Source organism: Aedes albopictus, chromosome 1 (assembly GCF_035046485.1).
Source record: "Aedes albopictus strain Foshan chromosome 1, AalbF5, whole genome shotgun sequence".
Classification (NCBI taxonomy): Eukaryota; Metazoa; Arthropoda; class Insecta; order Diptera; family Culicidae; genus Aedes; species Aedes albopictus.
In genome coordinates, this window is record NC_085136.1 from 139,501,132 (window position 1) to 139,526,711 (window position 25,580).

Consider the following 25,580-nt stretch of genomic DNA (forward strand, 5'->3'; position numbering starts at 1 on the left):
CCTATCGGATTCAGCCCGACTTTTCGATCCTTTGGGTTGGATCTCGCCGATAATTGCTCGCATCAAGATACTGTACCAAACACTGTGGCTGCAGGACTTGCAATGGGATGATCCGTTGCCGGCTGCGATCAATCAGGAATGGAACAAAATCAAGACAAGCTTGGCATCAATCGAGGATATCCGGATTCCAAGATGGATCGTGAATCATCTGGGAGCAGTGCAGCTGCACGGTTTCGCCGACGCGTCAGAGTCGGCCTATGCAGCAGTCGTTTACGCTAGATCCAAGGACAGGGACGGCAATGTGTGCATTTCGCTGGTCGCAAGCAAAACCAAGGTGGCTCCAATCCAGCAAGTGTCACTTCCCCGGCTCGAGTTGAATGCAGCCGCCCTTCTTGTGGAGCTCATGAAGCAGATTCTCGAATCGTTGGACCACTTGGATGTGACATGCTACGCGTGGACGGATTCTACTGTTGTGCTTGGGTGGCTGGCATCCCATCCGAAGAAATGGAAGACTTTCGTGGCAAATCGGACCTCAGCGATTTTGGATTTCTTGCCACGAAGTTCCTGGCACCACATTTCATCAAGCGAAAATCCAGCGGATTGTGCATCTCGAGGTGTGCTGCCAACAGAGCTGGTTGACCACAAGTTGTGGTGGACTGGCCCATCTCTCCTGTACAGCACAGAGGACACCTGGAAAGAAAGCGCTGAATCGATCCCATTTGAAGAAGACGTGACGGAGCAACGGAAGGTGGTCGCTGCAGCTACGGTTGCGACGAAACCTGAATCGAACTACGAAGTTGAAGAGTATCTCCTGAAACGAAACGGGTTACTGAAGGTTTCTCAACGAGTGTTGGCGTGGGTCATCAGATTCAAGGTCAACTTACTATCGAAGCTGCGTGGCACCGAAAAGACTTCTGGACAACTGAAGGCAGTGGAAGTGTATGAAGCCAATCTACAATTGGCTCGATTCGCTCAGCGTGAGGTGTTTGGCGAGGACATGAAGCTTCTTCGAAAGGGTCTACCACTTTCAGCAAAGAGCCAAATCAAGTCGCTTTTCCCGTTCATCGATGGGGATGGAACATTGCGTGTCGGGGGAAGGCTGCAAAACTCGGAGCTAGCATTCAACTTGAAGCATCCGGTTATTCTTCCCAAGTCGCATCGTTACACACACCTGTTGATATCGATGTTGCACCAACAAAATCTGCACGCTGGTCCTACTTTGCTCATCGCGACGGTGAACCAATTCTACTGGGTGATCGGCTGCCAATCAGTGGTGCGGTCGGTGGTAAACAGCTGCGTTTGCTGTGCACGCTGGAAGGCCAAAACAGCAAGTCAACTGATGGGGAGTTTGCCTGCGGTGCGAACTACTAGTGGCCGAGCTTTCGAAAACGTCGGCGTTGATTATGTTGGACCTGTCATAATAAAAGCCAGCCTACTGCGATCCGTTAAAACCGTGAAGAGCTACATAGCAGTTTTTGTATGCCTCGCAACAAAAGCTGTTCATTTGGAGGCTGCCACAGATTTATCAGCGAACACGTTCATCGCAGCTTTGAAACGTTTCTGTGCCCGACGTGGTTTGCCCAATCAACTGTGGTCAGATAATGGCACGAATTTTGTTGGCGCCGATCGCCAACTCAAGGAACTTCTGGCTTCAGCAACGTTCAACTCCGAAGTGAATCAGCACCTGAACAATTTGGGAATACAGTGGAACTTTATTACGCCGTCCGCCCCCCACATGGGCGGTATTTGGGAAGGAGCAGTAAAAAGCATGAAGAAACATCTGCGCGTCGTGCTGGGAACCGCCGTGTTGAACTTCGAGGAACTGTCAACTCTATTAACCGTAGTGTGGCCAGCAAAAAAAACACCCGTAGAAGGCCGGCAGGGTACCCGGGTACCCACGAAATGGAAATGATCATATCTCAGCGATTTTTCCACCGATTTTAAAAGTTTTTGCCTCATTCAACTCAGAAACTCATTATCTATCGAGATCGTATTTGGTTAGACCGGTCCGATCACCATAGGTACCGGAAAATCCGGATTTCCGGATCCGTGTTTTTATACAATACAATATACGGGATTTTCGGTAGGTAAGTAGCAATTTCGGTACCAAGCATCGTAAAATTGCTTTGGCATATTGTATCTGACCGGCCTGGAATCATAAAACGTGTTGACTTTGAAACTGTGATTTCGGAACACGCTTTCCGTGAGGCCATCGTTGACCATAAACACTTTAATATGGTATAAGGACATGCTCTCAAAAATATGGATTTTCCGAAAACCACGGTGATTAGATCGGTCTAACCAAATATTTTTCCGATAGATGATGAGTTTCTGAATTGAATGAGCTAAAAATTTCCAAAATCGATGAAAAATTGACGGTGATATGATCATTTCAATTTCGTGGGTACCCGGATACCCTGCCGGCCTTCCACGTAATAAAAAAATGCAGGAGCCCCTCCCCGTGCCTCTCCTCACTTTAAAATTTGGTCAACCCCAGTAATAGATGTATATTCACGAGTTCTAAGATCTAACAGAGTTCCAACATCCTAGTCTCAATAACCATTAAAATATCGAGATTTGAAATTGAAAAAGGTACCCGGGTACCCTGCCGGCCACATAAGTGTTAACGCAGATTGAAGCATGCTTGAATTCACGGCCGCTGTGTGCCCTTTCCAGCTCCGTGGATTCGTGTGAAGCCTTAACACCAGGACACTTTATCATCGGACAGCCACTGAACCTGGTGCCAGAACCAGGTGTATCCGATGTACCAACGAATCGCCTCGACAGATATCGTCAGCTACGGAAGATGACCGAAGACTTTTGGGAACGCTTCAGGACGGAGTATATTGCAACGCTTCAGCCCAGGACGAAATGGCAGAAGATCGGAGATAACCTGAGGATTGGAGATCTTGTTCTGGTTAAGAATGATAATACGCCACCGGCCCATTGGGAACTTGCTCGGGTGGTAGCTACTCATCCGGATCGGAGCGGTATCGTTCGGAACGTGAGCCTGCAGCGAGGCGAAACCATCTATCAAAGACCCATCCATAAGCTGGTAGTTCTTCCTACTGATTGAGGCATACGCCTCAAGGCCGGGAGGATGTTCACGGTGTAATGGAAACCAAGTTCAACCCTGGCAGCGAGGATTGCGGCAAGAGAGGGATTTTCATGAACAGGAATTTAACCTATCATTCATATACCATGTCATTGATCCATTGTCATTAGTATTCTTTCATTCGCAATAAAAGTTAGTTTTAGAGCAGACATCTTGGTTTGCGAGTTTTTTATTTGATTTCGGTCGCGAATATTCGGAAAACCCCGGTTTCGCGGTAAAAAACTTCGCGTTAGTTCTCGTTCGTCGTGCTTTGTCCACTTCCGCATCAATTCCGGTCGAAAACAAGAGGAAATAGGGTCTGGAACCATTTGGGTAGGGGGACCTATTTTGGGCACTTGCTGCTGTAACTCAATCAATTTCAATCCAGCCGTCGCTCGCAATCGTCAACCCTCCGTTCCTGCAGACCAGTGGTTCACAAGCTGGTTCATACGAACCACAGCAGCAACAGCAAAATGTTTCGTCGGTCGATCCGGTGATGCTGCCTTTTTTCTAGCAGCAATCAATCTGTAGTTTCAGCGCGATGCTCACCCAGCAGTTGGACGTATTCCGGTTGGCGATATCGGCAATCCAGGTCAGTGGGCCGACGAATCCGGAGCAGATACTCGAATCGCTGGAGAGTAACATCCGTCAGTTCCGGTAAAAAATGGATCACAATGTTACGTTTGGCGGATGGCACGTCCGTTATGAGGATTTGTTCGCCAAGGACGCTGCCGTTTGCTACAGAAGCTAGGCCCGTCGGAGCACGACAGGTAAACCGGCTACATCCTTTAGAAGAGTTGAGTAAGTTGAAAAGAGAGTCTGCGATCAGCAGACAGTATCGGTGCTTGCAAGTCAAGAAGCAAGTCACCGAGGACTACAAAACGTTTGCCTGTCGGGAAGCTTCCGGAGGTCCAATTCAAGGAGGATAGTGATCAGGACGAGCTTATTCAACCGCATTTAAGAGCAGAAAGACGTGGCCAAGTTCGCAGGGTTTGACGGTATTAAAGTGAAGGTTATTGTAATGTAGTATTCTTTAGTGAATCATATCACCTTTTTAACACTTTAATGCGCCTCCAACGGTTCATCACGAACCGGCTGCTGCAGATGGAGTATGGCTGATCATATGTTTTGGCATATTCATCAGACATGCTCGATAAACACGGAGGGACCGCCGGGGCTCAATAGATTCTATACCCAAGCAATAGTTCCAAGTTAATTAGATTTGAGAAGGTTTTGAAGATCGTTACAAATCCTAGTAGAAATATTATAGGTCTTGTGACAGGTTTTGAAATCTTTTTATTGCAAATAGACTGGAAAATGCTGTTTGGGCTTTCTTTCTTTCCCACGTTTTTTGGTTGATTTTGATTTACTACTAAATTTACAATAATTTGAGTAATATACAATATTTAAATATGTTTAAATTAATAATTTTATCAAAACAAATTTGTTTTTTTTTTTTAATATTACAATGATTTCCAGTAATATTCTCTTTATATAAACCGAATAGTGGGAAGGAAAGTTGCAGTACTTAATAGTGCTGATAGATTCGAAGCTAACGTGCGAACAATGGATTACTGTACGAATTTATACTGGCCTGTTTGCTTTCACACATGGTTTGACTTTTGAGCGGTGACGACACCGCTTAAACGCCAAATTATCTTTGGGAGTGGGCGGGCCAGCCCAAGTTCGTGCAGTGGACCATACATTAACACTGATTGTTTCTAAGCTGGACGTAACTTGTGTATGACTAGGCTGATATTTCTAGGTTACGGGGGGAGAAAATGACTTGGTTTATCTAGGACCGATAGGACAAATGAACGGATTGGCTTTGTGTTAATAGTTAGGTTGTTTTCGTATCTCGTATCATTGGAAGCCCATGTTCAAAACTAGTGTCTATCATTGGGGATGGCGCCAGTGCTGTAGGTGGCTACCAACATAGGTGTTATCGCAGTAAAGGTTGTTCGTCTTCAATTGGTATTTGACCGTAATTAATTTGATTATACATTTTTCATAATATTTCTTGAAGATAGCATAGGCAATTGTCAACATAGACAGCATTTTGTGTTATGTTATTTCCAGGAAGTAATAGCAAGGATATAAACATTTCTGGTGCTTCAGGTTCCGCGGGTAAATATTTATTCTGATAGCTTCATCATAGACTTCACATGACTGAGGGTGGACATGACTAATACATCTACGGGAGGGAAAATGCAGAATTTTGATTAAAACTACTTAGGCACAATGTAAAAACTAGTGTTAAATTGGGCAACATAGCCTATTCCGTCTAAACATTGGTCTTTGTAGAGATGAAATTTGAATAACGGGTTCAGCCTTGACAAACAAGCTGTCACGCAGCTCCAACTGAAAACCCATAAAAAAAAAAAAAAAAAAAAAAAAAAAAAAAAAAAAAAAAAAAAAAAAAAAGAAAGACGTGACCGTGGAGCAGATTTTGGACGAGTGTTCACGGCTTCTTAACATCAAGTACGATACGGCGACGATCGGGTCAGCGTGCAATCACTGAAGAACAGCACGGCAAGAGGAACCACCATTCAGGGAGAAGATCATCAGAATCAAGATCAAATCCTCAGAAGGGCGCGGGTCCGGCACTACTACAGGACTATTCGTTCCAGAAAACCGGTGCAAGGAATATGGTCTAAACCGGTTACAAATACGAATCCTGCCCAGCGCGAAAAAGGTAAGGTCTCCCAGCAAGCGGTATACAGTAAAGAAAGCGAACACAACAAGTGTGCAGGTGAAGAACATCCGGAAGCGACGAAGGTTCGTGGAAGCGGAAGTCAACGGCAGGTAAGTCAGTCTGCAGCTCGATACCGTGTCAGCATCATTTCCGAGCATACATGGCAGAATATTGGGCATGTAGCAGGCTGAACTTTAGCGACAGTCCAAGCTGCAACAGCATCGGGTGAACCCCTAAAACTACAATTCCAGTGCTGTTGTGAAATCATTATCAAGGGGAAGAAGTGCACTGGTCGGTTCTACGTTGTCAAATAGCAGCTGAATTTGATGGAACTACTAAACAATCATCGACGCGTTTGATCTCGAGTCGGTGCCAGTTGAATGCAACTTGCAACCAGAGCGCTGACAACTACCAAGCAAGATCCAGATCCTGTTTGGACGGCATTTTATGCTGCGAACCGACCACGCACCGCTGGCTGCTTGGAGTCTTCGGTTCGAAGAAAGGCATCCTCATCTACAGAGCAATTCGGCTTTAGCGTTGGAAACTTCAGCTGCTACTCTACGATTTTGACAACGTCTACGTGAACACCAAGAAGTTCGGGAACGCCGACGTCCTGTTCCGGGTCGTTAATCAACACGTCAAGCCGGAAGAACACTTCGTCGTAACCAGCGTCATCATCTTAAAGATCGATAACATTCCTCTCGTTTTCGGAGCGATTCAGCAAGCCTCCAGCTCCGACACTGTTCTCAGCAAGGTCTACCACAAGGTTGTCTAAATTCCAAAACGGTTATCCAGGACCGGGAGGTTCAGCCGTTCTTTGACCGTAGCAACTCACTGTGCACGGTTCAAGTGCGCATCATGTTTACTGAAGGCCACCCGGGGATGCAGCGCATGAAACCGATTGCGAGCAGTTACGTGTACTGGCCGTTGATCGATTCCGACATTGCTGCGTACGTCAAGGGTTGCCACAGTTGCGCAGCTGCAGCCAAAAGTCTGCCCCCATCACAGCTACTATCATGTCCCAAATTAACGCACCCGTGACAGCCGGTTAAGATCGATTACGCTGGGTCTATCGAGGGAGAATACTTCCAGCTAGGCATCGATTCGCATTCCAAGTGAGTGGAAAACATCCGGATCAAGTCGATTACAGCCTAGCATCGGAAACCTACGGAGTCTGTTCGCTCGCCTTGGCATGCCAGAAACGCCAGTCAGCGATAACGGTACGCAGTTTTCCATCGGCTAGTTGAGAGGGATGATCAATCACGTGACCACCGCATCGTTCCACCCGCGATCCAACGGACACGCAGATCGTTTCGTTAGCACATTCAACCGAACGATCAAGAATATTCCAGATGGGAGAGAGATATCCAAGAAGTATTGGACACCTTCCTCTGAAATTCCTCTAGGGATTCCTCTGAAAATTCCACAAATTCCTGCAGGAATTCTTCATGGGGATTGGTCCACAAATTTTTCCAGAGGTTCCGCCAGGAATTCTTTCAGGGATTTCACGAGGAATTCCTCCAGAGATTTTCGCAGTAATTCTTTTAGCAATCCATTCAGGGATTCCGTCAGGATTTCTTCCAGAGATTTGTCTAGGAATTCTTCCAGAACTTCATCTAGGAATTTCTTCAGAGATTCCTTCAGGAATTTCTTCGAGATTCCTCCACGGATTCCTTCAGGGATTATTTTACTAATTTCTCAAGGGTTTCCGTCAGGGATTTCTCCAGGGTTTCCTCAAGGAATTCCTTCTGAGGTTTTACTAGGAATTTCTCCAGAAATTCCTCCAGGCATTCCAGAGATTCTTAAAAAAAATCTTCTAGCAATTCTTTAACCTGGGAGCGGTCGCGTCGTGTACTGAGTACACGCACCATGAAAAATGCACACTTGTTGTGGTACACAGCGTGTGCGCGGCGTTGCCGCAGGTAGTCAAAGACGCGACTGCTCGAGGGTTAAGAATATCCTTCCGATTTTTCTGCCACCAGTTCCACCAGTTATTTCTCGAGAAAATCGTCCAAGGATTCCACCAAGAAATCCCTCAGAAATTCCTCCAGAATTTCATATGAGATTCCTTTATGAAATCCTCAAACAGTTTCCCCGAGGATGCCTCCAGGGAATCGTTCACTAATTTCTGCAGGGATACCTCCAGGAATTCTTGTACAGATTAAAAAAAAAGCTACAGGGATTTCTTCAGAAATTACCCCAGGAATCCCTCCACAAATTTCTCGAGGAATTCCTCCGGAAATATTTTTAGATATTCTGCCACGAATTTCTCCAGGATTCTTCCAGAAATTTCTCCAGCGATTACGCCAAGAATTCCTACAAGGATTCCTGATAGAATTCCTCTAGGAAGCATTGCTTAAATTCTTTCAGGAATAACTGCTAAAATGCATTCAAGAATTCCACCAGAGTTTCGTTCAGGAATTCCTCCAGTGATTTCTCCGGGGACTCCTCCGGTAGTTTTTCCGGATATTCTTCCAGGGATTGTTCTAAGAATTCCTACATGGATTCCTGAAGAAATTCTTCTAGATTTTCGTACAGGAATTCCACCAGAAATCCCTCCAGGGATCACTCCGAGAATTCCTCCAGGAATTCTCCTAGGAATTCCTTCAGAAGTTCCTAAGGGACTTCCTCCAGAAAATTCTTTAAGAATTCCTCCAAAAATTCCTTCAGTAATTCCTCCACAAATTTCTCCAGGAATTCCTCCGAGAAGTTCTCCAGAAATTCCTCTGGAAATAACTCTTGAAATTCCTCCGGGAATTCCTCCAGGAATCTCTCCAGGAATTCCTCCATGATTTCTCCAGAAATTCCTCCAGGGATTACTCAGAAAATTCCTACAGAGATTCCTGATGGAATTCCTATAGGAAATTGCTAAAATTCCTTCTGGAATCACTGCTACAATTCATCCAAGAATTCCATCAAAGTTTTATACAGGAACTCCTCCAGAAATCCCTCCAGGGATTCCTCCGGGAATTGTTTCGAGAATTCCTCCAGGAATTCTTCCAGGAATTCCTTCAGAAGTTCCTAAAGGGCTTCCTCCAAGGAATTCTCTAAGAATTCCTCCAGGAGTTCTTCCAAAAATTCCTTGAAGAATTACTCCAGCAATTTCTCCTACATTTCCAACAAAAATTCCGCAAAAAATGCCTTCAAAAATTTTGCCAGGAATTTCTCCAGAGGTTTTTCTAGGAATTATAGAAAATTTTCCAATAATTTCTTCAGGAATTTCTATCAAAATTCTTCCAGGATTTTTTCTAATAATTTCTCCCCTAATTTCTCCAGAAATTCGTCCAGGGATTCTTTTAAGAAATCCTTCATAAATTGTTTCAAACTCCTGAAATTCTTCCAGAATATCCTACAAGTTTTTTTCATGGGATTCCTGGAAGAATTTCTCTAGGAAGTCCTCCAAGAATTCTTCCAGGAATTGTTCCATAAATTTCCTCAATCGTAGGCCAGGGATTGTTCCGATAATTCCTACAGGGATTCCTGAAGAAATTCTATTTTTTTTTATTCTTCAATCACTTAACCTAATGTACAGCTCTTTTTGTCCACTAGGGCACTGCGTGAGCGATTCCAATTGGAAGCTGTACTTACAATTTGTACAGCGCCTAAATGTATTCTATTCTAATTCTGCTATATCCACGCTAACGCCGCTCAGCAACTAAAGTGCATAATTTCCAGACTACACCAAAAATGTGTAACCCTTGCACATTCACAAAATCAGCTCCTGTGTCCGCAAAATCGTTAAATTCGCAAAAAAATTTGTACAACAATCTAGCTAGGTTTACTAGTGACCTTGGAAAAGAAAAAAATATCGACATTTCGCATCTAGACGAGTGTACGAGCTGTTTTTTGAGAATGTGTAACTGTAACACATTTTTGTGTGGTCTGGAAATTATGCACTTATGAGTAGGGCTTACACATTTTAGTGCTGAGCGGTTTTACTGTGTCCAACTGGTTGCCGTTGCGCTGCTTTCACTTTCTACCCTATCATGATAGAATGATGAGCACGAGGAAGCTGATGTGTGGCTGTCGGTTGTTCCTGTTTCCAGTCCGATTGGGTTCCATTTTGAGTTGCCGGTTCGCCGATGTCCAAGTATCCGGGTTCGTTTTAGCCATGAGGCTCAGAAGAGGGTCAGTGTCAGCTGCTCTCAGGGGGAAAGAGCAACTGACGAAAGTGCCGGGGCTGGGATCGAACCCATGACCATCTGCTTATAAAGCAAACGTGTAGCCACTACGCCACGGGCCCCGACAAGAAGAAATTTTATTACAAGTTTTATTTTTGTGTTAAATGTGCTATTTTAACTTGTAAATATTCCCCTAGAATTAATTGACATTTATAGGGCTCTGGCAGAATAGAGGCCCGCAATTCTATTTCGATTGCCAACATTCAAGCCATTTCGGGCCGTGGTTAAGCACTAGAGATGTAAACCTTTTCCTGGCACAGACTTCAAGTTATAGAACTCTAGTGATGAAACCCGAATCGGGGTGCCCCTTAGGACTAAAAATCCTAGACAAAACTTAAGCTATGGAAGCAACTAATGCTGCGAATAAAAGGCTAACAGCACAAAAAAATACGATTACAGGATTGACTGATGGACCAACAACATTTATGAAACCTCGTCATCCTGTCATTGGAAATTGTTATCTAATAGGGTAACAAGGAAAAATTTATGTTCTGTGTTGTGTTTATCCAAGTGTGATGTCCTAATTTATTACGCATTTGTAAGGCTCCACTACAAAATGTCATATTTTAATATGCATTTGTAGGGCTTCATTATTTATTTGTAATAATTCTTCTAGGAATTACTGCTGAAATTCCTCCAGGAATTACTGCTGAAATTCATCCAAGAATTTCGTACAGGAATTCATCCAGATTTTCGTACAGGAATTCCTCCAGAAATCCCAGCAGAGATCACTCCGAGAATTCCTCCAAGAATTCCTTCAGAATTTCTTAAAGGACTTCCTCCAGAAAATTCCCTAAGAATTCCTCCAAAAATTCCTTCAGTAATTCCTCTAGAAATTTTTCTAGGAATTCCTCCGAGAAGTTCTCCAGAAATAACTCTAAAAATTTCTCAGGGAATTCCTCCAGGATTCTCTCCAGGAATTTCTCCACGATTTCTCCAGAAATTCCTCCAGGGATTACTCAGAAAATTCCTACAGGGATTCCTGATGGAATTCTTCAAGGAAATTGCTGAATTTCCTTCTGGAATCACTGCTACAATTCATTCAAGAATTCCACCAGAGTTTCGTACAGGAATTCCTCCAAAAATCCCTCCAGGGATTCCTCCGGGAATTCCTCCAGAGATTGCTCCGAGAATTCCTCCAGGAATTTTCCCAGGAATTCCTTCAGAAGTTTCAAAAGCACTTACTCCAAGAAATTCTCTAAGAATTCCTCCAGGAATTCTTCCAAAAATTCCTTAAAGAATTCCTCAGGAAATACCTTCAAACATTTTTCTAGGAATTTCCCCAGAGGTTTTTCTAGGAATTATAGAAAATTTTCCAATAATTTCTTCAAAAATTTCTCTCAAAATTCATCCAGGATTTTTTTCAAGAATTTCTCCACGAATTCGTTCAGGAATTTCCAGAAATTCGTCCAGGGATTCTTTTAAGAAATCCTTCAGAAATTGTTTCAAAATTCTTGAATAATATCTCTAGGAAGTCCTCCAAGAATTCTCCCAGGAATTCAATCCAATCTTCAATCGTAGGCCAGTGGAATAATCATAAAATTCATCAAATAACTTCACGCTCATTAGTCCAGAATATAACCCGAATTAATAGCCCTCACTCAAATACTCATCTCTCCGTAAATCATTCCAGGTACATCCAGCTGCCATCCGGTGTTTCCTTGCTTGCATTGGCCCCACCGGTCAGCAAAACGTTTGGAGTTCTTCGGTGGTCGATGCCTTCAAGGTCGCCATCGAGAAGTTCAAGTGCTACTCCATTTCGCTGCATGGTCGAAGTGTGAACGATTCCCTGCCTGTGATCCTCTGGGGCATGACGATGGAAAGTACCAAGGCCCTGTCGCCGCAGATGTACACCTACACCAACATCAACAACAAGCTGGTCCTGTACGGTTATGCGCACCTCAAGGAAAAGTTCCAGCCCCTGTCGTCGGCACTGTCGGTGGAGGAAGAACTGGCACGGCACTACAAAGCCTTCGACAAGTTCATCGAAGATTTGGACGTCGAAATGCGGGATCCAGTGGAGGAGGCCAGCTACAGTGGATCTTCGGATGCGTATCACGTAAGTGTTTAATTACGAATTACCTTTTTATAAATGTCTTTTTTAGGAAAACGTTGATTTACACGGTCGTATGTATGTAAAACCTGTTTTCTATGTTTTCAACAGTATGATATAACTGATGAAGTGACACCCATTGATCATTGGCTGCCGGCGAAACCGGTTGACAAGACCATCTTTGTTGGTGTTCCAACGTACGTGGATAACAACGCTGTGATCTACCTGCATGATATGGATAAGGAACGTACGCTCGACACCATCAAAAACGTTATCAATGCCAAATTCGGTAACAGTCAACCGCTACCCAGTGACACCTTCTACGCCCCTGGTGATCCCTGTATGGCCAAGTACCATCTGGACGATCTGTTCTATCGGGCGATAGTACGGAAAATGATCAGTCCGTGCCGGTACAAGGTCCAGTTTGTCGACTATGGAAACATTGAGGAATGCGACGTCAAAGACCTGCGGAAGAATGTTATTTGTGGAAAGGTTCCCACCCTGGCCAACAAGTACCGACTAACGGATGTGGCATCCAAGCAGCACGAGGGAATCTGGTCCATCGAAGCCCTGGACACGTTGCACGCGCTGATCGTGGGCAAACAGTGTCAGGTTCGCGTCGATACCGAGATGGACACGGATCCGGCCGGAGTGGTTCCGTGCTACCTAAAGACCACCGGTGAACTCGTGGTGGAAGTGTCGGATTACCTGGTGCGACAAGGTCTAGCCGTCAAGGAACGCGGTGTATTTGAGGAAAAGGTGGACGAGCTGTATGACCCGTACATGACGCTTGGAGGTGCTTGTAGCAGCGAAGCCGCTGCGTCGCCAAAATCAGGGCGGATGCGAATCGGCGCCAATTTCGGTTTGAAAGGTGAAACAGATGAAGCGAGCAAAGACGTAAGTACAAGTTCCTTATTTTTTTTATTCGTTGCATAAAGAAGATCCCAATCCCTTGCCTCTGCTTACGCGGTCCGCGTGAAAAACCCGCATTATTAAAAAAACGGCGTTATTTAGAAAAAAAAAACCTACTAGAGGTTTCAGGACTTTCTAGAATGTTTCAGAGGGGCGTTTGAAAGGGTTACATGGCGTTTTGGGGAGGTTTCAGAGGGTTCCACGATGTTTCAGGGGCCTTTTAAAGGCGTTTCCAGGCGTTTCAAGGAGTTACAGGATGTTTCAGAGGCGTTTAGAGGGTTTTGGTGAGTCTTTCGGAGGGATTCAGATGCGTTACATGCTCCCGAGGGTGCTTTAGGAAGATTTTGAAGGCATTTAAGCTTCAGAGAATTCTCGGCGTGTTTCAGAGACGTTACAGAGGCGTTACATATGAGTTTATGGGGGCTTAAGAAAGTTTCAGGTGCGTTACATGGGGACCGAGGGAGTTCTAGGGGAATTTCTAATGCATTTCAGGAAGTTTCAGAAAATTTTCGGCCGGTTTCAGGGACGTTACAGTGCGTATTTGTGGTTTTAGAGGTTCTCAGCTACGTTACAGACGGTCCGACGGGATTTGTGGGAGTAACGGACGATTTTCGGCGAGTTTCACAAGCATTACTAAACCTCCCTGAAACAATGTGTAACTCCTTGAAATGCCCTAAAACGTCCCTAAAAGCCCACCTGAATTTTAGTAAAACTCCAAGAATTCCCCTAAAACTCTCACTCTACCCCCTAGAACCCCTTGAAACCTCCCTGAAACGGTCCCAACGCATTGAAACGCCTCTTAAAGCCCACCTGAAACATCCTAAAACTCCCTAGAATCCCTTGAAACCTTCCTGAAACGTCCAGTAAACCCTTGAAATGCATTGAAACGCTCTTTATAGCTCACCTAAAACGTCCTGAAACTCTCTGAAAGCCCCTGAAACGCACCTGAAAATTCTCTGACACGTCCGGCAACCCTTGAAACTCCGTAGAACATGAAGCCCCCTAAAACGGCTCTGAAACATCCTGGAACCCCTACAATCAGCTGAAACTTCTTTAATTGTCCCAGAACCCTCCCTGAAACGCCTTGTAATCCCTTGAAACGCTCCTAAAAGCCTACCTTAAACATCATGAAACACCTGTAATCCATTGAAATTCCTTTAAAAGCTCCCAGATCTCCAGCAGCCTCCATACAGTGGAGTCCCTCTTGGCCAATCGTGTCCAGTCGTCCTGAACATTTAGAGTCTTTAGGTCTTCCTCCAATAGCTGTTAGAGAGGTTCCAGAGTCTGTCCGTCATCGTCGATTCGAATCCTACATTTTACTATTACATCAAATTCCAGATAAAACTGAATCAACAATATTTCTCCATAATACGCGGTTCGTGGCTGCCATTCTTCATCCTCGGTCACGCCCGATGCTCGCCAAGTGACGCTCCACCTGATCCGCCCATCGTGCTCTCTGCGCTCCACGCCTTCTTGTCCCAACCGGATCTGTCGCGAACACCAGCTTTGCAGGGTTGTTGTCCGGCATTCTTGCAACATGCCCTGCCCATCATCGTATCCTTCCGGTTTTGGCCACCTTCTGGATGCTGGGTTCGCCGTAAAGTGCAGCGAGCTCGTGGTTCATCCTTCTCCGCCACACACCGTACTCCTGCACGCCGCCGCAGATCTTTAGCACGTGTCCGAGTGCTTGCAGGTCCTCCTCGAGCATGGTTCATACCTCGTGTCCATAGAGGACCACCGGTCTTATTAGCATTTGGTGCGTGGGTGAATCTTTTTCGACCGCAGTTTCTTCTGGAGCCCGCAGTAGGCCCGACTTCCGCTGATGATGCGCCTTCGAATTTCACGGCTCACGTTGTTGTCAGCCGTCAGGAAGGATCCGAGATAGACGAATTCCTCCACCACCTCGAAAGTATCCCCGTCTATCGTAACATTACTACCCAGACAGATCCGGTCGTTTTCGGTTCCGCCTACCAGCATGTACTTTGTTTTTGAGGCATTCACCACCAGTCCGACCTTTGCTGCTTCGCGTTTCAAACGGGTGTACAGCTCTGCCACCGTTCCGAATGTTCTGGCAATAATGTCCATGTCGTCCACAAAGCACACAAAATGACCGGATCTTGTGAAAATCGTTCCCCGGCTGTTCAGCCCGGCTCGTCGCAACACACCTCCCAGAGCGATGTTGAAGAGTAGTCATGAGAGTCCATCACCTTGTCGCAGTCGCCGGCGAGATTAGAATGAACTGAATAGTTCACCCGAAACCCTTACGCAGTTTTGCACACCGTCCATCGTTACTTTAATCAGTCCAGTCAGCTTACCAGTAAAACCGTTTTCGTCCATGATTCTCCATAGCTCTGCGCGGTCGGTTCTGTCGTATGCCGCTTTGAAGTCGATGAACAGGTGATGCGTTGGGACCTGGTATTCGCGGCATTTCTGGAGGATTTGTCGTACGGTAAAGATCTGGTCCGTTGTCGACCGGCCATCGATGAAGCCAGCCTGATAACTTCATACGAACTCATTCGTTTTAGGTGACAGACGACGGAAGATGATCTGGGATAGCACTTTGTAGGCAGCATTCAAAATAGTGATCGCTCTGAAGTTCTCACATTCTAAATGGTCGCCTTTCTTGTGAATGGGGCAGATTACCCCTTCCTTCCACTCCTCCGGTAGCTGTTCGGTTTGCCAGATCCTGACTATCAGCTGGTTCAGACAGGTAGCCAACTTTTTTGGGCCCATCTTGATGAGTTCAGCTGTGATACCATTCTTACCAGCTGCTTTGTTGGTTTTGAGCTGGTGAATGGCATCCTTAACTTCCCTCAACGTGGGAGTTGGTTCATTTCCGTCCTCCGCTGCACTGGCGTCGTCGTTTCCTCCGTAGCCGTGGTCTCCCGTGCATACGTGCTCCACGCCATTCAGGTGCTCATCGAATTGCTGCTTCCACCTTTCGATCACCTCACGTCCGTCCGTTAAGAGGCCTCCGTCTTTATCCCTGCATATTTCGGTAGGCTGTTCGGGCTCGTTTGGAAGTTGACCATCAATGTTAACTTCTTTTCCCGATTAGCCTAGATAGCTGTGTAGTGTCGGTAGCGGTTATCTCAATTGGCTAAGAATAACACTACGGATCGCCTGATCCAGTGGTAAGAGTCCACTAAACAGGTGACCCCTAATTCATGGTGTTATGCGGCTTTATGCTTACCGTGCCAAAGAATGAATGGTTAGGGGGGTCTAATAAAAACCTAACTACAAACGGAGCCTGTGGAATACTAGGGCGCCCTCCACAGTATTCTGTCCTTACTGCGCCAACCGGAGCAATGGTGCAGTTGACCTTGTGCTATCCTTCACTCTGAAAAATCCACATGTCAAGGCTACGTGGAAAATCACGTAGCGTCTGAAAAGTGTTCATTTGCCTGAATTTACCTGACGAAGGTGACTATTATCTAGCCAGAGATAAATATGATATGATGTTCCAGTTGCCTTTATGCAGCTTCTCAGTATCTCTCACTTGGAAATCACGTAGCCGCCTGAGTTCATTGTGACAACTTCATTTCGTGTTCATTGTTGTGATGCCGCCATCATTTTGTGTGCATGTCATCGCCAAGATGGCGTAATTTAAAAACAAACCTCGACTCCTGATTTTTTTTTTTTCGATATTACCGACATTTTTGTCAGAGGTAAGTTGATTAAACTTAAAAACTAATTACAATTAATTGGTATGCAATGTTTTTTTATTGTGCTACGACAGGAATTGTTATTGTTTAGGCACCGCTGAACGGGTGCCGTCGATGAAAACTGCAATCTGCTAACAGAAATGATCCGGAGAAGAATAGCAGCATTCTGTTTCGGCAGCACACTAAATGCACCAACATCGCCAAATAAAGCATACGCAGCAATAGAAATTATTTTCAAAGTGCGAACTGTTAAATACTTGCGACGACCATAATGTGCCAAGACGTAGTGCCAGATTTAGCGTAAATAAACAGAAATTTGACCGACATCAATATGTTATTATTACCAAACCAGTCAAAAAATGAAGTTTTCGACTAATGGAAATCGTTTTTTTTTCTCAAAATCATTGCTTCTGACCTTACTTCGAAAGTGGTGTGCCTTGTAGTATACAAGGTCCAATAAATTTAAATACACAGTGCACCTCTTCCGAAGTTGGATCCGACGCAAGCATTTTGATAAAAAATCGATTTCAACTCGATCAATATTGAATAAACAAACCCTAGCATAAAATACCGTGAAATTCATCACACTATTGAATAAAACACACTAGGGTACCATCTAAATGCTACTAAATCATTTCGTGAAATGTACTGGAAAAATCACGTAGCAGTTATGTGAAACTCCGATGGAACAGTAACAGTTCATCGGTTCATGCGTTCATTGTTTGTTACCTTCGGTTCACGTAAGTGCTACGTGAAAAGTGCGATGGAAAAAAGCTACGTACCTTTTCAGGTAGCCTTGACGTGAAGATTTTTTGGAGTGTTCTTAAGCCTCAACTGCAAGGCTCAATGGGATTAACACAAAAGGCCGAATCACGAAAGGCCGAACCACGAAAGGCCGAATCACAAAAGGCCGAAACTAATATAACTACCACAAAAGGCCGAATCACGAAAGGCCGAAGGTAACGAAAGGCCGAATGTAACAAAAGGCCGAAGGTAACGAAAGGCCGAATGTAATGAAAGGCCGAAGGTAACGAAAGGCCGAATGTAACAAAAGGCCGAACGTAACGAAAGGCCGAATTATGGAAAACGCATATTCACTCGGTTTCCGTTTAGTCAAATACTCTATTAATTTAAAGAATGTATGTATGTACGTACACTCCAAAAATTCTTCACGTCCCTATTACTTGAAAACATGTGGTTTTCGTCCACCATACTTTTCATGTAAGAATGACATGATTCGAAGGTAAGGGAACTCACAACTGAGAGATATGTGGTTACCGGAAATTCATGTAAAACTTACATGGTTTGAACAGTAGTTTTGTTCTAATTTTTTATTCAATTTCTAATACTTTAAAAGAGAAATAACAAACACTGCACATAATTTAACTTTCATTTTATCCATTTTTATTCCAAATATGTATAATAATAAATTTGTGAAACAAAACTTTGACGGCAAAATAGGTTCAGCTCTTGGAAGAGTTTTATCAGGCACAACTCCAGTCCAGACCAGGTTTGTTCCTGAAAATACGCTATGTATTCGTAGTAGATATCTTATGAGACATCTAAAATCCAGCTAAGGATGATAATTTAACGCCTAAAAGCTTAAAACTTAACTATATATTATAAAAAGCAAGTAAATTGCGACGTTACAATGGCAAAGATAAACAAATCGACGCCATGTTGGTCACTCACGATGCAAAATCACTCATTATTTTTTGCATACCTGATAACCAAGTCACTGTTACATGAAATTAATGTCAATCTGACGTGACCCCAGGTGAGTTTTACATGAATCATGTGAAAGAAGTCAAAAGAGTGAAAACGCAAGTCTACGTGATTTTTCACGTCAATTGGACGTGAAGACTTTTTAGAGTGTATGTATGTTATAACCTCAAATTGAATAGTTAAAAAATAACGCCCCACTCCAACGTAAAATGCACATAAATGAGAATGCGGCTACGCCGCATGTAGGATTGTGGAACTGAGGCGGCAGAAGGCCGCCGAAGTATCCGATATCCGATGCACCGTAATTGCGTCGACTCGAATCCAAGGAAAACAGTAGTTCCAATAGTATGCTAGGTATAATGCGAACAGAAGTTGTTATCTTTTTTTAAGTCCGACGAGCGTTAGCGAGTTCGGACAGCAAGCGTTTCCCTATATATATAGCAAACGTAGTTGTTCGGCCAGCTATTTCGCCTTTTTATCATTTATGTGCTGCTGTTATAAGCTTATTATGCCATGTTATGTATAATTATCACTATACATGTCACATTTGTAGACAACAGTTCAAACTTCCAAAAAGATTTGAGTATAATGAATTTATGTTGGACAATATGTATTTACTTAAATGTTTTTTTCTTGCTATATGGTAAAAGTAATGGAAAGGAAAGGGTTAAGTAATAAAATGGCTACTTTTGTAATTCGGCCTTTCGTTACATTCGGTCTTTCGTTACATTCGGCCTTTCGTTACCTTCGGCTTTTCGTTCCATTCGGCCTTTCGTGCTTCGGCCTTTTGTTACCTTCGGCCTTTCGTGCTTTCGGCCTTTTGTGATTCGGCCTTTCGTAGTAGTCCCGGCTCAATAAGAGAGGTTTTATATCTATTCGCTTGTTTTATTTTAAAATCAAGATTTAACTAAGATTTACTTTCGGTCGTAGGAGAATTAAAGATGATGTTTCTTGTATAGCTAGTACTACTAAAAGAGATCGAGCCTTCGCTCGAAGCTTTATTTATTCATCATGATCGAGTACATATGTATGTGTGTACAATCAATATTTGATGCTGCAGTTGCAGCTTACCGTTTTCAGGCCGGTATACACAACAGTCCTTTCCCCTTAGAATGAAATAAATGTATACATTTTAAAACTTATAATACAATCGAGCAAAAACAAAAATTAATTTGAACTGCATACAAGAAATACACATAATCCGATAGAACAAATTGTCAAGCATTTGCTTCTGATCTTTTTCAAAAATACTATCACTTTTCGAATAGAACACAATCATTCTCAAAATATTCACACTTCTTTCGAACTTTTGGCCACATAACTTCAATATTCGTTGCGAAATTTGTATCGCCATAACCTTGCCAGGGTTGTTGCTTGTAGTTGCGTAATGTCTTCCTCGCCATCTCCAAAGTTGTGGTCCTGATTGCGAGACCGGACTTCTCTGTCGAAATTTACGCCAGCTCATCAAGATGACTCCCGTAACAATGTTGAATTCGTCAAACACAGCATCGTTTGCATTCATGATACGAACCCTGAACAGCCCGTCGGCCGTATTAGTTACGTTATACACGTCCAACTGGATAAAATAGTACAAAAAAGAAACAAAATATTGAAAAAAAAAATCTTATTAAGAAATTCGTTAGTTCCACTTGCGGGTTTGGAATGTATTAACATAACACATATAAAAAAATGCCTTTACACACACTAAAACATGGCCTTTGCCTACTCGTTAATGAAGCTATTCAGCTCCTCCGAAATAATATAAGCAATATCACAATATAATCCACCAAATAATTAGAACTTTACCACAAACAATAGCTAATTTCATCGCACTTTCCTCTAAGTGGTTTGAATAAATTTCACACAGCGTCAGTTTTTCATGCACTTCACTTCAATTGAGCTTCTCCAATCGATATTAACACTACACAATTTTGCGTTCGTCCAAATGTTCCATAAACAAAGATGACAAACAATATGAGTTAACAATAGCTCCCTTTGTTGTTGTCGTTGCACTGTTCTGGTAGTAGGTATGTATAATTGTCTAAATTCTCAACATCAATTTCTAATGTGGGCAAATTCTTGGACCTTAACTAAGGTCTACACAGTGAGTTGATCGTCCAATCGACCTTGTTCCAAAACGGATGATGGACCAGTCCGTGCCGTAGCAGAGCTTCCTCTTTCTTTATAAATTAGCTGTCGGGAATCACCGGTCACCCTATCAACTCTTATCAGCAAAAAAAGCGCTGCACAAATCCTGTCTCTCTCCTACCTTCAATTACACACAATAGAACGTCTATGATAGCTACAGCAAATGGTGTGATTGGATGTTGTTTGGCACTATACTCACAGATTTATTTTACCTAGTATGGTGTATAGTCACCCAACTTGCCGCCAAATTCTCGAGCTTAGCAGGTGATGTTAACTGATTCACGATGGCAATATTGAAGATAAAGTCCCACTCAGCCTTGTCGATTCAGCCAACAGCCGAGTTTTTTTTTTCATTTGCTGGGGTCACTAATGCACGCAACACGCTCTAATTTTTCTCGTCGCCACTTTTATATCTATTCGCTTGTTTTATTTTAAAATCAAGATTTAACTAAGATTTACTTTCGGTCGTAGGAGAATTAAAGATGATGTTTCTTGTATAGCTAGTACTACTAAAAGAGATCGAGCCTTCGCTCGAAGCTTTATTTATTCATCATGATCGAGTACATATGTATGTGTGTACAATCAATATTTGATGCTGCAGTTGCAGCTTACCGTTTTCAGGCCGGTATACACAACAAGAGGGATTATTAGTATGTTGTTTATTAGCTTTAATTATAACCTATATGGCTCTTCGCATTATGCGTTCTTCACAGTGTCCTCTGTGTATGTTCGTCTCCGGCTCTCTTCAATCGATACAGAATTGGTTTTTATCGCTGCTTTTTTTTCTTGTGTTGTGATTGTAAGAGTTTGATCGTGCCTAGTTTGGGTAGTGGCTATGGTTATGACAGCTCAGATCAATCTTCAGCATAAAAGAACATCTTTGGTCCAAGAACCTTACTTTCGTACGGAGGATTTCTATGTAGATGTAATGTTTTAATTAACACCAATATGGTTTCGCATTTTGCGTTTGATTTTGATTTTGCTACTTTCAGTAAAATTGAATTGACTGTCTTGCGTGTCATGCCTCGAGCCCCAAAATGTTTTGATAAAACTACTTGTTTGCAGCCTTGCCATTCCCAAATCTTGGTGGGATTATACTGTCAAGTTTATTCCGTAAGTGGATAATGTCTTCGTATGAAGATCAAACCTAACAATTTGACCTCTTTCTTTTGAAATGATGAGCACGCTTTGTCGAGCATCACACCCGTGATGTTTTCCTAGCAAACATGCCTCTCCATGGGCACCAACATGCTTACCAAAATGGAAAGTCCACTGTGATTTGTTTACACAATGTTGTTTACGATATCGGAAACGCATTCATTCAAAAATAATTTTGTTTGAGTGTTTTCGCGGATTTCCAGGATATTTTTGAACACGTACCTTTCGATTCCATATTGGAAGCCGCATGGATTATCCTATTTATCATTCAATGATTTCCAATTGGATTTACCATATTCTTTAGGCGATTAGGAAATTGAGTGTTTATGGATGCCCCATGCGGAAGTCTTGCCATGACTTTTGAGGAATCTCGTAGCAGAAACGCAATTGAGATAACTCAATGTGGTTTTCCTACTTACGATTTTGTCCATCACAAGCCTCAACAGGCTACTTCATTTGTATATCTTAGCTGAGAATCCGACTGTGGAACTTTGAATCATTTGATATGTAGCTACCCAGTTTTTACGCAACTGCGTTTCCGAGTACTCGGTAAACACTTGATTAAGTGAAACTGACCTAAGAAGCCTTAATCTTCAGGATGTTCTGTTGTTCTGAACCCGTTGTGGCAAGTAGCTATAGGCTTACTTTACGCTTTATGCGTTTTTACAGTGCCCTTTTCAGGGCGCTGTTTGAACCCGTTGTGGTACGCTTATGCGATTATGTCGACCCTATTCCCTTACCTTCCCTTTCCCTATCCCATCCCTTATTCCTCCCTTCCCTCTCCCTCAGGTAAATGATGAATAGGCTCGTATTCATGACGATGGCACAAATTTCCCAAATGGAGGAGAACGTGCCTCTTGAGCCGACCTACTGATACCTGATCCTCACTGCTTGGTTGGTTTTGAGCTGGTGAATGGCATCCTTAACTTCCCTCAGCGTGGAAGTTGGTTCATTTCCGTCCTCCGCTGCACTGGCGTCGTCGTTTCCTCCGTTGCCGTGGGCTCCCGTGCCTACGTTCTCCACGCCGTTCAGATGCTGATCGAAGTGCTGCTTCCACCTTTCGATCACCTCACGTCCGTCCGTCAAGAGGCCTCCGTCTTTATCCCTGCATATTTCGGCTCGCGGTACGAAGCCGTTGCAGGATGCTTTGAGCTTCTGATAGAACTTCAGCGTTTCTTGGGAACGGCACAGCAGTTCCATTTCTTCACACTCCGCTTCTTCCAGGCGGCGCTTTTTCTCACGAAAGAGGTGGGTCTGCTGTTTCCGCTTCTGTATTTAACGCTCCACGTTATGCCACAAAAGTTCATCTTATTGGACGCAGTGGCTTAATTTTCCCCAATAGGGGAGGAAAAAAAAACGCTCTACGTTCTGTCGAGTCCCTTGCTGCAGCATTACCGCCCTCGCTACGTTCTTCTCCTCCATAACCGTTCTGCACTCTTCGTCGAACCATTCGTTCTGTCGATTTCGCTCCACGTACCCTATGGTGCTCTCGGCTGCGTCGTTGATGGCTTCTTTCATTGTACTCCAGCAGTCCTCTAGAAGGGCCTCATCGAGCTCGCCCTCGTCTGGCAACGCGGCCTCTAGATTCTGCGCGTATGCTGAGGCGACATCCGGTCGCATGCTGAGGCGACATCGACAGTCGCTCAAAGTTGTACCGTGGCGGTCGTCGGTACCGTACATTGTTGATGACGGAGAGTTCAGGGCGCAGTTTGACCATCACTAGATAGTGGTCGGAGTCGATGTTGGCGCAACGGTAGGTTCTGACGTCGATAATGTCGGGAGTTCGCCCGTCCGTCAACGTGGTCGATTTTAAATTCCATCTGCTGTGGTGATCTCCAGGTGTAACGTTAAGGGAGGCTGTGTTAGAAAAAGTGCTACGTATGGCTATGTTTTTGGAGTCACTGAAACCAATGAGTCGTAGGCCGTTTTCGTTCGTCTGCTGGTGAGCGCTGGACTTTCCAATCGTCGGTCTGAATTCCTCCTCCTGGCCTACTTGAGCGTTTAGGTCTCCTATGATGATCTTGACGTCGTGGCTTGGGCAGTAGGTACTATTTCCGTCATTTGCTACATTGACGTATTTAGTCGTTTTCTCCGTTGCCTTAGTTTCCTGTGCCTACGATCTCTGAGCCTTTCGAGTGTTCATAGAATTTCTGCTTCCATCTTTCAACCACCTCACGTCCGTCCGCTAAGAAGTCATTTCCTCGCCACCACTTTCTCCAGGCGGAATTTTTAATCCTTAAAAAGGCGGGTCTGATGTTTCTGCTTCCTTTTGTAACATTTCACGTTATGCCGGGATCCATGCTGCAGCATTGCCGACCGCTCTTCTCCAACATCGCTCTGCACTCCTCTTCGAACCATTAATTCTAGCGTCTAGCAGATAGGGTGGCGTGCATCAATTCCATGTTCCTAACAAACACCACGTTTTTGTATTTTTCAGAACGAACCCAACGTCGACTTGCACGCTCGCGTAAACCAGAAAGAGCTAACGGACCTGCTGGACTATGTGACGGCAGAGCAAAACCGCTCCGATGCCGCCGAATTCGAAGACGCCGAAGTGGACGATTCCGGCGAAAATGGCTCCGGCATAGATTTGAACAAGGTTCAATACTTCTACAGCTATGGTGATATAAAGCTGGAACCTGGCTCGGATTCCGAAGAAGGCGAGATCAGCGACGACGCCAAGAAGAGTGACGAAGCCGCCGAAGGGGATGGCGCGACGGATGCGTCTTCGACTATTTCGTTCAATCCGAATGAATTCGATACATCGACTCAGATTGACCCGCCGCTGGAGATGACCCGACCCACGTTACACGGATACCCGGAATTTGCGTTGGACGAATCCGTGCACGGGTTCTACTGCGAAGTGACGAATCTGGTAAGTCCTTTCTCGCTGTTCGTGTTCCCACAGCTGGACGATCATATCCAGCGCATGAAGGAAACGATGGCACGAATTCAGTGCTACGCCAAAAAGAATCGGAAGTGTCCCGATATCGAACCGAAAATGCCCTGCCTGGCCGTGTTCAAGCAGGATGGCTTCTGGTACCGGGCTCTGATCGAGGAGTACTTCCCGGACCGCGGCGAAGTTCGAGTTTTCTACGTCGACTATCTGAACAAGGAAACGGTCAGCGTGCGGGACATTCTCAAGTGCCCGGTCAGCCTCCGCAGGGTGCCGTTGCGTAATGTGCAAATTGAGCTGCACGCACTGCAGGCCAACCCTCGGATGCGCGAACCGGACGTTACCAGGAAGCTAGTCGAGCTGATCGAAGGCAAAAAACTGTACGCCAGGGTGGTATCGCGTAGCCCGAAGCTCGAGGTCGAACTGTTTAGCGATTCTAGGTGTAAACAGTTGATCTATCATCAGATGATCAAGGAAAAATATTTTCTCCTAGAGAAATAGGCTGAGGCTTTCGAAAAGCGAGGGGAGCACGTGTTAATGTGGAAGCAATCGGTTAATTTATTACGTGTGTTAGTGTGGAAAGAGATAATGAGAAATAGTCCCTCTTTTAGTTTGTGTACTGAAAAAATGGCGAAACTGTATAGTATTATTTTTCTATACTTGAAATGGATAGCAATGAATGTAAAAAATAAACTTGAATAAAAGTATGTAAGCAATTTTAGGAGTTTTGCGATGAATAGAAAAAGAAAGAAGTTCTGGCGGGGCACGCAGCTATTCAACAAGGCGATGCTGAGGGTGACAATTTCGGTTTCCGCACGGTCTAGATTTTTTGCCTTATGGATATGTTTTTGAATGTCTTACAAATGGAAATCTTTTAGTAAAACATGGAAATTTAACCCTGACCTAAATCCTACTCCGAGCTCAGGAGCTAGTCAACGTTTTCTCAGCTACGAGCTGTACGCTGTACGTTCGAAAACTCCAAGGTTGCGTTGGTCCTCTGCACCTAGGGTCCATGTTTCGTGCCCATAGAGGACGACCGGTCTAATCAGCGTT

General features: G+C 44.2%; 1 protein-coding gene and 1 long non-coding RNA gene across 3 annotated transcripts in view; both read left to right on the forward strand.

Annotated features, from left to right (window-relative positions):
* LOC109423073 (RING finger protein 17) overlaps window positions 1–25,243 on the forward strand; it is a 44,603-nt gene extending 19,360 nt beyond the window's left edge. For both annotated transcript variants that reach the window (XM_062845478.1, XM_062845479.1), the window contains exons 7-9: window positions 11,604–12,029; window positions 12,135–12,920; window positions 24,069–25,243. In XM_062845478.1, coding sequence (XP_062701462.1) covers window positions 11,604–12,029; window positions 12,135–12,920; window positions 24,069–25,028 — 2,172 coding nt within the window. In that variant the 3' untranslated portion in view covers window positions 25,029–25,243. The remainder of the gene's footprint in view (window positions 1–11,603; window positions 12,030–12,134; window positions 12,921–24,068) is intronic.
* LOC109425026 (uncharacterized) lies at window positions 15,943–16,924 on the forward strand. The gene is made up of 2 exons (XR_002133676.3): window positions 15,943–16,603; window positions 16,675–16,924. It is a non-coding gene; the product is annotated as an uncharacterized LOC109425026 (long non-coding RNA).
* Window positions 25,244–25,580: the final 337 nt, after the last annotated feature.